At 40.1% G+C, this 14852-nt stretch overlaps 1 protein-coding gene across 1 annotated transcript in view; it reads right to left on the minus strand.

Annotated features, from left to right (window-relative positions):
• Positions 1-304: 304 nt before the first annotated feature.
• The window catches only part of LOC117826943 (guanine nucleotide exchange factor VAV3-like), a 69444-nt gene continuing 54896 nt past the window's right edge, over positions 305-14852 (minus strand). Inside the window, exons 25-28 of the mRNA XM_034703371.1 lie at positions 12556-12643; positions 11934-12063; positions 2372-2520; positions 305-1124 (exon numbers count right to left, since the gene is read on the minus strand). Of these exons, the coding sequence (XP_034559262.1) occupies positions 1083-1124; positions 2372-2520; positions 11934-12063; positions 12556-12643 (409 nt within the window). The 3' untranslated portion in view covers positions 305-1082. The remainder of the gene's footprint in view (positions 1125-2371; positions 2521-11933; positions 12064-12555; positions 12644-14852) is intronic.

Below are 14852 nucleotides of genomic sequence, written 5' to 3' on the forward strand. Positions count from 1 at the left end.
AAATGATATGCTGAGGACTAGTTTCGGATCAGTCACCATCATATGGTCGTAAATCAGCGTCCCAAGTGCATGTGAGCGGGGGGCGTCGTTTTGGAGGAGCTCCGAGGGGAGGGGGGGAGGGGTTAGACGGAGTCCTGAGGAAATGCTACATTCAAATTCATGCTAGTTTTCCATGACTACCAACCCTAGCTTTAACTAGTATTGAAATTTAGGCACCAATCCAAAACCTGATGACCATGGTACTCAGAGTTGATGTGGTCATTCAAACTACCAATGATTAATCCAAATGATAATAGGACAAGGATTATAGATTAGAGACAACTTTATCAGCAGTGGGGTTCATGATCAACAATGACATTATGAAGAGGTGTTCTCCTGTCAGGATAGAAATCAATCCTGGCTCCTTGAGGCCGAGAGTCATTAAGACTGCTGACACGTGGGTGATCAATCCTTCATGCTGGAAAGATGAAATCTTAACTATTGTCTTTCCAAACTATATCAAATCACACTTTGGCATTTAAATTTAATCTCAGTCTGGTGATTTAATACCTTAAACTTGAAAATAGAATGAATCTTAGACAGAACTTTGAACACTTAAGTCCACAGCTCCTGCATTTAAATTTGGTGGAGTACCTTGGCTGCACCTGTCAGCAGGATCTGTGTTCCAGTTGGGTGACTGAGCCGTCCTGGTATAGAAACATGATGACAGTGAAGGCAAGTCTCACACCATCCGATGGAGTCATCAATAATGAGACACGGTGAGAAAGCAAGGAGGGATGGGGTGGGGGGTGGGGGTTATCTGGGCACAGCACATGCACTTCCCAGTTGGCCGCAGGGGCAGACGGGGCTGCAGAAAAGGCAAGATATGGCGTGACGCTCCTGGAATCTGTGATTTGACATCTGCTCAGTGTGAGAGTCTGTCAGAGGACAGGAGAAGGATTTCGAGGGCGCTGTCGCTTCTTCTCCAGTCCGAAGTCTCTGGGTTTTATCAAAGAGATCTGGCTTGCAGGGAGCAGAATGGAAGAGCTGAATGGTGCTCACTGGAGGTGGTAAATGTTGAATGGACGCTGAATCTAGCAAGGTCAGTCCTCTTCTTCCACATAGGTAGAGGGAAACCAGCCCACCTGACAATCAGAAAAACAGGACACTAATAAGGAAATAGAACTCACAAGCACAAAAATAGTTTGTATTCCTGTTTGTGTACTTCATGTATTTACACCAATATGTCTTCACCAAAGTTGGATAATAACCTACCATAACCTCATGTGTTTTTACCAGTTATTACAATTCGCAGACTTCCCACCACTAAAATGTTCACAAATATATTTGATAATCTTTTAACCTTATAATAATTTACACCTGTATTTAACCCTGCCAGGATAAAATCACCTGACATGCATGAGCCAAAGCTGACTCAAAACACGATCCCAGCTTCCTACCACCAAACGTTCCTTGATCAGTCTCTTAACCCCTGCAGCATCCAGGTTCACAAGTTGGGGAGTATTGCCATGGTCAAAAATATGCTATTGCAGCTGTAATTAATGTGAACAATATATATATATTTTTTTTTTTTTACATTTTTTAGGTCAACACATATCATACAACACACAAAACTTTTTTTCTAGGATAATAAAATACCCCATATCAAAATGTTTTTGAATTGACTCCTTTTGAGCAAGAACTAGTGAAAGTCGAAGTTTATCATTCTACTTAATGACAGTTGCATGTTTGTAGTTAAAACTGTGTTTAAGAGGAAATTAACTGGATGTGCAATGACTGTGTATGGATATCTCCTGCAGGTATTTAAAGGTACAGTTTATAGAAATGGGAATATTCAGCAGAACCTAGCGGTCAGATTCTGGATTGAAACACCCCTTGCTTGCTCCTCCTGTCAGTGACACAACAGTGGACTTAAAGGACATAAAGCTGTGATCATGATAAGTTAGTCAAGTTTTTACTATCAAAAATGTCTATCAATACAAATTATTTCTGCACAACTACTCTTTTCTCCTTCTTCCAACCAGTGCATTTCATTTTGCCAATCACAAAGTTCAAAAAGCATATGGCTGTACAAGTTTGTCTCTTCTTTTCTACTATAGTAACATGACGTTGCAAGATGGCGGCCTCTGAGGGTGGGGACCTGCTCAGATGTAGAAACAAAAGGCTCATCCTAAGTTGACAAAATCAAAAGGATTTTAATATGCAGTTCATTATACACCAATTTAAACATACTTCTGAATATTATATTCCACTTCTACCATTTTTTTCCCTGCTAAATCCTGCTAAATATCACACAGTGCACCTTTAAAGAAAAAAGGTTAAGGTAACATGAAACAGGCACAAGAATTTTTCCATCCTACAGCAGACCTACCCGGCCGTCGACCTCTCCCTTCCACCACCCGTTGGACATCTTGGTGTAGATCTTGATGATGTCTCCCTGCAGCAGGGAGAGCTCCCGTGTGTCTCTTGAGCAGAAGTCATAACGTGCTTCTGCAATACCCACCACCCTGGGAGAAAACACTGAGACAAAGAGATCCTGTCTTATTATTTCAAGTCATCTCCACTAAATTTCTCAGAAAGTCTGAGGAAAGCTACAAGCCAGACAATAACTATCATCCTGGGCATTCTGGCTTTGCATCTCTCTGTGGTCATGAGTCCTCCAAGAGCTGGCAAACTCACAAAATCAGTCATATCCAGAAATATAATTTAATCGGAATCTTCTTCTACAGAGGTTCCCTCTCGATACTGCATTTTCTAAAGTTTTTATTAGTCACTTTGGGGGTAAGAAAAAAAACAGCTTTGAAGTAAAGAAAAAAACTTTTCTCAGGTTGCACTACCGTATCTGAAGCACCCTGCCATTCAGTGTTTGGAGAACTTCTCACCTGTGTCAGTCTTTTGAAGCCTTTTGATGCATTTTTTCCCCTTTGTATTCAGAAATCCTGAGCTTTGTAAAAGTTATCCTCTAAGCTCTGAGGTCTATCACTTTTGGAGCACTAGTAATAACGGGATGTATGGTAACTAACTTTTATCTTAACTGCTAAATTAATCCTGAAAAACATTAACAAAGCAAATGTAAACCCAGGGTCCAATTCTAAGGACGAATAAGCTCTTTGGCTCTTTAAAGACACATTTAGCTCATCTTAACTCAGTTAATCAAGCTTTAATGGATTGTTGTTTATTTTCATTACAGTGTCCACAAGGCCTACAGTGATGTCTAATGCATTTTATCCACAGTGAAATGACTATGGCTGTCTTGTAGGATCATATGGCAGCCTTGAGTCTTGTGCATGAGCCATACTAAGTTAAAACAAAAACACAGAGACACAGATGAAAGAATGAATCATGTTACAAGAGACAGATGGAAGAACACACTCTCCAGCCTTGCATGGAAGTACCAAACGTGCAGTACAGAGACGACAGGTCATAGGTTATCATTGTCATGTGCTGATCTTATTAAAACTTAATGTTCAACACAGCTCAGGCATTGCATCAGCACTTGAGGTTATACAAGGTTATCCCTACACATGCAGGTCAGGGCTCATATCTCATGTGAACACAGGTGTGCATAGGTTTGTTTACCTTATCTGTGGAAATTCAGGTGACAGAGCTGGGGAGATACGCTGGATGAAAGGAATACATCTACTCCCTCATGCACACACAGGCATGGCATGCCAACACAGGCACTCCGCCAATTTATACATGCATGTTCGTGCATTCATGTACAGGGCATGCTCATGCACAGGAGTTCACGCAGACAAGGAAAAATATTGTCATCTTAACAGACTGCTCTGCTCTTTGCATGCTATGTTCATTATTCTCATTACTCCAACATGTTTGCCTCAATTATGAACCTTGTACTAAAACATAAAAAAGCTAATCAAAACTAAATTCAATATATTTTTGCATATTTTTGCTTATTTGATTAAGTAAATTAGGAACAGAAACAAGACAAACAAATGTGTGTATCCTATTTTGACTTGCTGAATTGATCATGTTTAGGTTTTTATTGATTTTGCAGATTGCAAATATCAGCAATAGAGGAGCTACGGCTCTTTGCCACTAGTTTGTTGACAATTCAGTTGTTATTTTTACCAAGTAGGAGATATCATAGCTGTCAGAAATTCACAACATTTTCAATCTGGCATTAAAGAAAGCTGAAGTGAATGTTTCTTCCCACATGGCACCCGTACGTTCTGTGCAATATGACGTAAAAGCGGCACCATTAGACTCTATTATTTAACAGAGATGGAGAAAAACAAGACAGATAACAGTCTTCGGAAACCCGGAAATGTGGGCAAACAGCAAGGGAGGGACAAAGAGAGAGTAGAAAAGCTGTACCTGTACCTGACCAAAAAGGCGAGGAGGTGGGAGGAACAAAGCTGCAGCCGCCAGGAGGAACTACAGAGAAACGAAGCAAGTGATGGAGGGAGGGAGGGAGGGTTAGGCCGTGGTGGGAGAATAGACAGAATATAAGCAAAGAAAACACAAGTTTGACGGAAAGAGTATGAGAGAAGGTAAGAGGAAAAGTTGGCAAAGTCAAAAATAAGCAAAAAGCAAGGACGGTGGGAGATGAGTGGAAAGAGAGGCAAAAGATAGAGCTTCAGATAATGCATTGTTTCCCCTGTCACATTATTATTATTCTAATTCTGACCAATAGGACATGAGTGTTTAGTATTTAACATACACTTAGCCAGGGCTGCCTACTAAAAGCTAACAATTCAATTCAGAGTTGATAAGTTCTTTGTCATCGAATATCTACTCTCAGCATCATTTTCACGAAACAATGCCTCAGCAACAGCACAGCAAGCTGTGGCTTCAAAAAAGTTACTAAATGATCATCAGTCTCAAGGTGATCAGCAATCATGAATTTTTTTTTTACTGGGAGCTCATTTGATGCAGGTGTTCTCTATTACAAAGACAGAATTAAGCACATCAAAAATCTGTGTTTGTTAGACACTCTTCTTCTGCAGTCACAAGGCACTGTAAGGGTCTGTGAACAGGACTGCTAGCTTGTTTTGGTGGTTTAGCTTCATACCAATATAAACAAAAATAAAACACCAAATAACGCAGTTAAAAATGTGTGCATTTACCAAAAACGACTAGCTTGGCCACTAGCCAACGCTACCTAACGCTAAATCTGACTTGCTAGCTAGCAAGAATAAATTATTAATTAGATATGTTGTAAAAACAAAGATAGTAATAGGACTTGTAGCAGAAAGAAAGCAGACCAAATTTTTTTGTAGGGTTGTATCACTGAAGACAAGAAAAAAGGAATGATATTTGTACGAACAAATCTAAATGTACAAAGCTGGGTAAAGCTGTACTCTAGCACTCCACAGGCATGGTTACAGGTATACAGATAATACATTGCTTTTGTTGTTTTTTTCTCCTCTGTACAGCCATGTCCTTACAACTCTTAGTCCTCTAGCATTTAGTGCTAAAAAAAGATGTTCTTTGAGTTTGGTTTTGCAGAACATATATTGCTGGCACAAAGCCCAATCTTAAACTTAGCATACAATCTCCTTGAGATGCTGCAACAGCTATTCATAAAGGTATATCTGCTTTTCACATCAGAGCTGCTAGCAATGAAAGATGTTCCAGAGGTGTCAAATTCTGTCTTAGAGTAAAAACCTGTACAGGGCAATTCTTTTTCACATGAGCCTTCAAATCATTTGATCCAGATTTCCTTGATTGCATGTTTTAATCACCCTACCAACACCAACCTTTGTGCTGTGTTAGTATACAGCTGTCTTTGTTCTGAAGACACTTTTTGGCCAGCAGCATAAGCCAACAAAAATGATGCTTCTGTGTTGGAACAGAAACAAATACCTTCAGCCAGGCTTCAAATGTTTGTGGAGAGCTTTCCCAAAATAGTGTGGAAACAGTAAATTGGTGCTTATGGTTTGTGAATGCAATATTGCATACGGGTGTAAATATCAGGTGTCCAAATGCCTGGATACTTTTAGCCATACTGTGTCGCCTCTACAACCTTTCCCAGGTTTTACTGCATAATAAACAGCAAAAACAACATTTTGAGTATCAGGCCAGGTGGGCAACAGCAGCAGCATGGGGGTAAGTATACGTCTGGGCACAGCACGGTGCCCTGACAAGGCAACGTCTGGGAATCCATGCCACAGAGCCAACGACTTCTGCTCCCGTATGAAATCCCATCTGAGGCAGCAGACCCTTACACTGAGAAAACCGCCTCCTGTCATAACAACAATATGGTTCCATGGCTTCTTCCTCTCCCCCACAGGGATAAGTAAATGCAGGCCAATATGTGTCAGCTTAGTGACCTGAGTGCTCACAAACAACTACACACACACCTGCAGGAAGTATACACAACACAAACTGTGGATGTATTTAAAAAAATCTGTACATGTACTTGAGATGCAGCATTGCCATTTGATGACTATGTGGGCGCAGCCAATCACATTTTGATTGACATCTGCCTGTCTCTGTTCAAGACAACTGTGCATGTGACGATCATAGATTGTGTAAACATGGACATAGACTCACTGATGTCGCCCACTGGTTTCTAAGGAAGCATTGTGAAGCCAAACGATGGTGGTTGCCATAGAGTTGGGCTTGAAGAATCCTTGCAAACAGCTTCAACAAGCCCACCATTAAGTCACCTAGAAATGCCTTTAATTATACAAATCTTAGCCTTAATATACTTAAAACAGAGGAGGAATTATATATAAAAAAGGAATGAGTTACTCAGACCAAACCCATTTTTGGTACATGTTTAGTTCTGCAGTAAAAAGGGGGTTTAAAAAATGGATGTTAATGGAGTTGGCTGTTTTGTTTTTTTTGGAGCCAGCCTCAAGTGGACACTTGAAGAACTTCAGTTATTTGCACTCCACATAAGCTTCTCAAAACATATATTTCAAATGGTCACTGAGAGGTGAGATACAAAATGCTCTCCATCCGTGCCATTCGTACCAAGCTAACCATCCCCAGCTGATGCCTGGCATTAGCTGACAAAAAATCAACCTGAAATAAACTCCTGTAGCTCAACTAAGTGGCCTTAGTATTTACCCTTAGCTGCCAATACTTCATCCATAGAGAAAGCTAACACTGGGTGTAAACAGCCTTTTGATTTGTCCCATTATTTGGTCGTATAATCTGTGACATGATAAATATAAGATAAGGTAATAACAAGGCAAATTTTTAACGTTATGTCAAAAGTTTGAAGAGACTTAAATGACATTGTTTTGGGTTATCTTATTTCTGATTCTTTGAGATGCCAACTATTTGTATGTGAGACTGTAAATGATATAGTTAGAAGGTAATGGAAGGTTTCCTGTGGTCTTAGGATGACATAATTAGATGCCCACATAATGCAGATATTTCCACCACAAAATATCTGTCTGACAGATTTAATTGTTCCCCATCCTGCCATTCACACACACACACAAATAAGAAGCAATCAGACAGACTTATTTAAAGATGCTGTCTGGCTTTTTCAAACAAATTACTCCAGAGTTTTGATGGCATTTCGGCAGTTCTGCATCTTGTGAATGTTTGCTCAGCCTTGAGTTCTGTTTTCTTTTGCTATGAGGAGTCTGTTTTGAGATCCAAACCATTTTGCGTGTGTGTTTTTTGTTCTGGCATGACATCTGTCTTTCCATGGAGGCTGTTTACCAGACAGAGAACGCGATGCCCACACTAAGTCTGTCTATGGGGGTGGACGACTTAAGGCAATAATAATCTATCCCAGAATGCACTGAGGCAACAGCGGGTCTGTCAAGGCTTTCAGTGCTGTGAATGGCACTGATGCACAAACACACCTCTTGCGGAGCTGCTTTGAAGCCTGATGCGCTGGGAGACCGAGGCTGTCAAAAGAGGCACAGGGACAAGGATGTAGCAGAATTTTACATCCGAACAGACACAAAGGGCTAACTTTGACTTTGTTCTAACGTTCCTCCGCCTGCCTCTGCTCCCGTCGCCGTGGCGGTGGTTGTTTACACGTACACCTCTCTTTAAGTTACGACAGTTTACCTCCAGCTGCTTTCTGCTCTTTTACATCAGATCATATTTGCAAACTTTTCCCCAGTTTTGCAGAAACAGCCTCATTCCCCAGGTTGGACCAGGGGTATCCCCGAGGAGTGTGTCAGCGGGCGGCTGTCACATGGTTTTCTCTGCTGCCAGCCCAAGTGAAATGTCATGTCCTGTCAGGAAAATTGTGAAGCCATCTCAGAGCTGAGCAGCGTGCGGAGTGTGACGTTTGGAGTAGCAGGCTCCTGGTGCTTGCCTGGGGCGTTGGGCCCTAACTGGGACCTCTCTGCCAAGCCTGGTGAGCTGCCGAGGCTCCTTTCTATTTCTTTCACTCACTGTCTCTCCCACTTCCTCTTTTGTCTTCTCTCTCTCTTACCTCCTACCTTCTCTTTGTTCCCTGCATCTCTATTTTTCCCCATTTACATCTGGTATTAACACGCCATCTGTATTTGGATGTCTTCTTAATTCATCCTGAGAATGCACGATGAATACAATACAATGCAGGCAGAGTTTCAGGCTTGTTTTCAGCAGAGTCTAAATACTGTCTGTACAGTCTTTCTGCTTTTTAAAAAGAACAGTTCAGCAAACTACAGCCTGGAATTTTTATCATGTGCAGGTCAAGAGCAACAAGTCTCTGGATCTGACTAAGAAACAACCCACCCCTTTATTCATAGATTTTTTCATGTTATATGTTTGCACAAATTTACCAACTGATATAACAGGTTTGCAAAATTGCACAAATAGCTCTAAACATTTACTGTAAAAGCACAAAAGACAGACATAAACTTTCTTATTCATCTCTTTTATGGAAGGTTATTTCACATCTCACAAAAAGCTCCAGATGACTTCCTTCAAAATGGCTTTTGTTGCACTTTTCATTTGCATTTCTTTTTTTGTTCTTCTCTCACCTCCCCTTGCTTTTCATAGTCTTTTTTATGTCTGCTATGTATGCCTCTCTCATTGTATCCCTATTTTTTCTTTCCCCAGCCCCTCCTCCTCTTCCTTCTGCTCTCCCTCCTTACATCCCTCTCTCTCTTCTTCTATTATAGCAGGGTCTTCCTCCATACTACTCTTTCCCCTTCCTCCTTCACATGCTCCTTCAGAGTCGATCTGCTTCTGTGTTTTGGAGCCAGTGATGATGCAAACTGGACTTAAATACATGAGGGTACAACCACGGATCATGTTTTACCTCTTAATGACAAAAAATTGCATCCATATTAACCATAAAATGACGGTACTCTAGCAGCACATTACTATATGTGTGTTCCTTCTGACTCTGAGCAGTATTTCAATAAATAATCTACTGTTTGCCTGACCCAGATGGATGGGGTCTGCCATATTATATGCATTTCTACAAGATAAATGAAAGTAATGAAACATCATTACTGATTAAAAGACTTGTCTCTTTTATTGTTTAAAGAAGTTTAATTTGCCATAAGCTCATGGAGTACATGCAGGTTTTACACCCTGGCTGTAATCAGCTGCAGCTGGAGTAAATCATTGTTTCTATGCAGTCACAAACCGAGCAAAACCCTCTCACAACAAGGCAGTCCACATAAATATGATTCCCAAGGGGCGCTGGTGGCCTCATGGTCTAAGCGCCCCACATACAGAGGCTATAGTCCTCGTCGCAGAGGTCGCCGGTTCGACTCCCGGCCGCGACCGTGTCCTGCATGTCTCCCCTGTCTCCCCTCCTCTCTACTCCCCACATTTCCTGTCTCTCTTCAGCTGTCCTATCATAGAGGCACAAAAGCCCAAAAATATATATATGATTCCCAAGTCACTTATATGAGCAACGCAATTTCTGCCCCACTTATGCTTTGCCTTAACTTACAAAGAAAAATAATAACTAGGCTTTCAGTTATCTCTTTTTTGTCTGTATAGGTTCCTGCATTGCTCTCCCTGTGTTAGCTATGCATGCTATTTGGCCTATCCAAAAGAAGCCATAAGAGCCCAGCTGCACTGCACTTTAATTTGTGCTATAAATGGTTAAATCTGTGACAGAAGTGTTCTTTACTTACCTTTAAGGTTTGTATGGTCATGTTCTATTAAAGCACACATTCAGCGAGAGCCTGTCTGTGCTGAAATTACACCACTTTTGTTACTTACTTGCAATTTACCATGTTTTATTTGGTATTTGTTAAATGTATAGTTCCATCAAAACTATGCACTCTTCATCAAGTAAGGATGATGATTGTGTGATGTACACAAAACAGCTCCAGGAAAACACTACGCAATTGTTTTGAAGTTGAATTCATATTGGCAGTAATGCTTCATCTGACGTTGACAATTCAACACCTTTTGATCCATCATGTCATGTGAGAGAAAACGTTTAATGACATCTTCAAAAAAAAAAACAGAGCAAAGGTTGAATCCGAATTCAATCAAAAATCCTCTTAAGAAAAGTCAGCACCATTTGTTAGTTGGTGAAAATGATAACTTCATGTTTTTATTATAAAGAGAAAGATCTTGTGTATAACGTGCGAACTAAATGTGATTACTGCATGGTCTAAAATGTTTCTATTTGACTTCATTATGATAAAAAATCTAAGAGGCAGGTCTTTTAAGGAAAACTGTTGCCGCCCCTCGCTCTATTCCACGAGGAAACTTGTTAGCTCGTTATGCCATGTTAAATATTTCTGCCATGTCTCACACGTCAAAGATAGAAACGCCTTGGGTAATCAAGACACTTTTAACTTCAGAGTTTAATCAGCAAGAAAAATGCTCTGTCAACATGATTTTGTAATGTAAGCTGAGACTGTTTTCTATAGTTATTCCAGCTGAAAGCAAACAGTATGTTAACATGTTTGCTATAAAAATAATTTGCCAGTTAGAGACTGATTACAGCAAATGGTTTCTACCATTGCCTTGTTCTATTTTTAGCTATACAGTGAGATGGAAATAATAAAGATTTACTGACAATTTAATTGTTTTGTGATTCTTTTTTTCACACCTTTTTTCTACATTAAAGTTGTGCTGCAATAAACAGAGTTGCCTTAATCTTATAGAGAATTTAAAGTTATTGGTAAAAGGTGAATGAACTCTATTTATATAGCGCTTTCTCTATTGTTCTGTTCTGACCACTCAAAGTGCCCATCAGTGTTGGCTAATCCCATCCACACACCACCAGCACAGCTACTGGACAACACCACCTGGGATCAAAACACCAGATTTCCAATAGGGAGACAACCAAATCTACCTCGAGCCACTGAGTTGTGACTAAATAACACTGAGAATAAAAACATACTTTAACTAAACATAACTTTCTACTCAATCTATTCCATATTCTGACCATAATTTTGTGCACCATGTTTTTGATTTTGGTGCTCTTGAAACTGCCCTTAAAGCTCATGCAACAAACTTTTGGTTTGCATTGATTTTTGCAGCTCATGCTAACAATGTGATACCTCTTATATCTTTAATGACCTCATCCTGTACATGTGTATGTAGCGTTTTTTAACAAAAATCGCATTTTGCTTTCTTTTTATAATGAATCATATCATTCACCGTGAATCTTTGCTGTGGAAAACATCAACAAAAGATGTATCCGCAGTGTGCTGTATGTCACTTTATCTGATGCCTACCCCGCTGCAGGGATAACAGGCATTTAATGCAACAATTCAGAAATGATCAGGCTCATAGGCGAAGGTCTTGTTTGATTTTGTGGGTCATTCAGAGGCATCACTATTAATTTCAATGTGTTTCATAACCACCTAAAAACTCCTCACAGGAGGTTTAAAGTTAAAACAAATAACAAGCAAATCTAACTTTCTCAGGGAAACCCCCCTTCCCCTCCCTCCCAACAGAAATGCTAAAAATTGCTCTTTACTATAACTGGACCAGGATCGGATTTGACCTGTTAGCACTTCCACCTGTCAGGCAGATCTGAGGTATCAGCTGGGGAACCCTGGATGTTTTCGAAGCACACTCACCACTGCTAGCCTTGGTAATGGCCTGGGGCACGTTTCCATTGGAATGTTCCCTATAGGGGACCTGCAGAGTGGTGTCAAGACTGCTGAAACCCTCCTTCAGAGAGTGCTGCTTGTAGTATTCCACCAAATCCTGTGTAAGAACAGCAAAGTTCAACAGAAAATATCATTAAAATGATAAATGAGGGAAATCTTGGTGGTATTGTGTAGAGAAAAAAACTATAGAAATAAAAATATACCCTCATGCATGCTTTTATATTTTCTTTACGTGATTTGTGTTCTTGTGTGAAGCAAATAAACTAACCTTACTTAAAACCAAGGGGCCATGATATAACTTATTTCTGCCTATTCCTTGAGAAAATACTTAAAATAAATAATATTAGCTACTAACATACATCACCACAGGCTGCTGCTTACATGACCCTGTGGCTTTGTGTGGTTGAAAACAACCTTTCAAAGTAAAAAAGCCTTCTTTGCTCTACAGAAAAAGCAAAAATTTCCCACTTGTGCAGGGCTGGATCTCAAGAATGTGTTCAAAAAGCAGTGTTATGTCAAAATGGTAATATTCATTAATGCAACAGTCGTGTCTGGAGCACAAAATCGGAACAAAATTTGAAACCCTTACCAGCACAGTCTTGAACAGCCGGCTCTCAGCGATGTAAAAGCAGCCATACTTGGTCAGAATCTTAATGTGCTTGACTTTCTCGTTGAACCTGTGGAGGATGAATAAGACATTGGTTGCTAATCAACTATACATGCTTCCACATTAAATCCAGTCTCTATGGTGAACCAGCACGGAGGTCTGTCTGAGCTGACTGTCGGTTACCATGCTGGGGAAATCCTACTCCAGTTCACCCGCAGCAGAAAATAGTAATACAAGGTTATCCACATTTGCCCTTTAACAGCAGATGTTTTAAATCTTTTCCCAGCCTTTTAAATAAAGTGGTAATCACACGAAATGTATTCAAATCCTAAACTGATTTCCAGTAACACCTAAACCAGTAAAACCGTATATAAATAGTATAGTATGGTGTATTACTTTGTCTGTTAGGAACCAATTTAATTTGAAAGCAAAACAAACATTTTTGTTTTTCACCATCCATATCTTGAAAGCCACCATTTGGTATGCACATATTCCAAGCTAGTAAAATGTATGACAGCTGACATTAATACACACTATGGGTTTGATTAAATAATGAAATGTCATGTCAGACTCATAGCTCAGTCTCGGTACTCTGCTTTGCTGATAGGTAATGTAGGACAATACAAACATATGCCTATGAGCACTTGCTGCAGTCACAGGCAGGTATGTCCTGTCAAACCAATCTCAAGCACAGTACAGTAAATAGCATGTCTCCAATATGATGGTGCGCTAGTTACACTGGAGATGGACCTGCATCGTAAATACCCCAATGCTGTGTTTAACGGATGAGGAGACCTGGGTCCTGTTGCAAATTCACTGATACATTATGAATATATGGTGAGTTATGTATTATTGATGTGTGTGGAGTTATATAGTGCATAACATATGGAGACAGATGAGCCCTGATTGGTGAGAGCTGAGCTTTTCTTTCCTTCTTTAGTGCAAGGTTGTGTTGACTCTGATTGGTAAGTTACAGCATTCTGAATCTGTCATTACTTTACAGCAAAAGTTGGTGCGTTTAGTGCGGGAAAAAAGAAATAACAGGAGAGAAAAGGAAAAAGAGGGGGAGAAAATTGTAGGCTATGACAGAAAGATGTATAAACAAAAGATAAACACTTATAGTACACGGTATGGGCGCGTGCAAATGAATTCCAGAGTTGAAAAATCTGAACTCAAGCGAATCATTCACACCGCAATAGCCAATCAGCATGCAGACCCTCTGATGAAGTCTGATGTGATGAGTGAGGCGGTCAGATTATCTGGTAAATTGTGAAAACCTTTGTCTGCCACTTTATTCCAGCAAATGGTTGCACTAGTAAGTCAGCACTGCCCAGTTTAGCATCACTGGCTTCACCATTCCATGTTGTCGAGCTCAACCTTGTTTGATGACAACAGACTGGTGAGGCGTTAAAGGAGAAACCCCCCCCCCCCATCTTGGGCACTTGCGGACAGGCTATTTTGACACACCAACTGAGCTAGTTAGTTGCGCAAATTAAGCGAGCAAACGCCAAACATTCTTGGGCTAGTATTCACGTTGATAACGCGATCGTTCGTGTTCGGTGAATGGGACATAAGCATTTGGATTTATTTTAAAACACACAATTTGGGCTGTGTCAAAACAAGCTGCTTGTAGCAAACCTGTCCACCTGTTCTATGCAGCCATCTTGTTTTTTTTGCACTTAAACTTATGATTTGGAAGATTTATGTCACCACTCAATTGTGTTACTTTTTAGTGTTAAAAAATTGGGATCCATTCATACAATACTTCAATGTAAGTAATTATAGTAAGACAGAAAGGGTAAATAAATGCTATTAATTTCTGGGTGCCTCACTGACGATAGGTCAGTGCCCCACCCGGGTCACCCCTTTCCAAACTGCCTGGACACACCCCTAGTAATAAGCTGGATCATGTATAATAAAATTAATAATGATAATAATACTTCATTTATATTGCACTTTTTAATACATATAACAAAGTGCTTCCCAATGGGCAATAAAGGCAAGTAGAAATGCAAAGCAAACATTGAAGCAGTGAATCTAAAAGCATACATACTTATACAACAGACCATAAAATCAAATAAAAATGAAATAAGATCACAGAATTAAAACTTTTCTGTAACAATGTGTACTGAGTAATGAAATAGAACAAGAGACTGACTCTAAGTCTGATCTGCTCTGGCAGGCTGTTCCAATGTGAACAGATAGTTAGAATAGCACCTCCTCAGGGAGGGACAAGACTCCTCTGCTTCACATCAGGGTCTTTCTCTCCCTGTCAGGGT

Source organism: Notolabrus celidotus, chromosome 15 (assembly GCF_009762535.1).
Source record: "Notolabrus celidotus isolate fNotCel1 chromosome 15, fNotCel1.pri, whole genome shotgun sequence".
Lineage (NCBI taxonomy): Eukaryota > Metazoa > Chordata > Actinopteri > Labriformes > Labridae > Notolabrus > Notolabrus celidotus.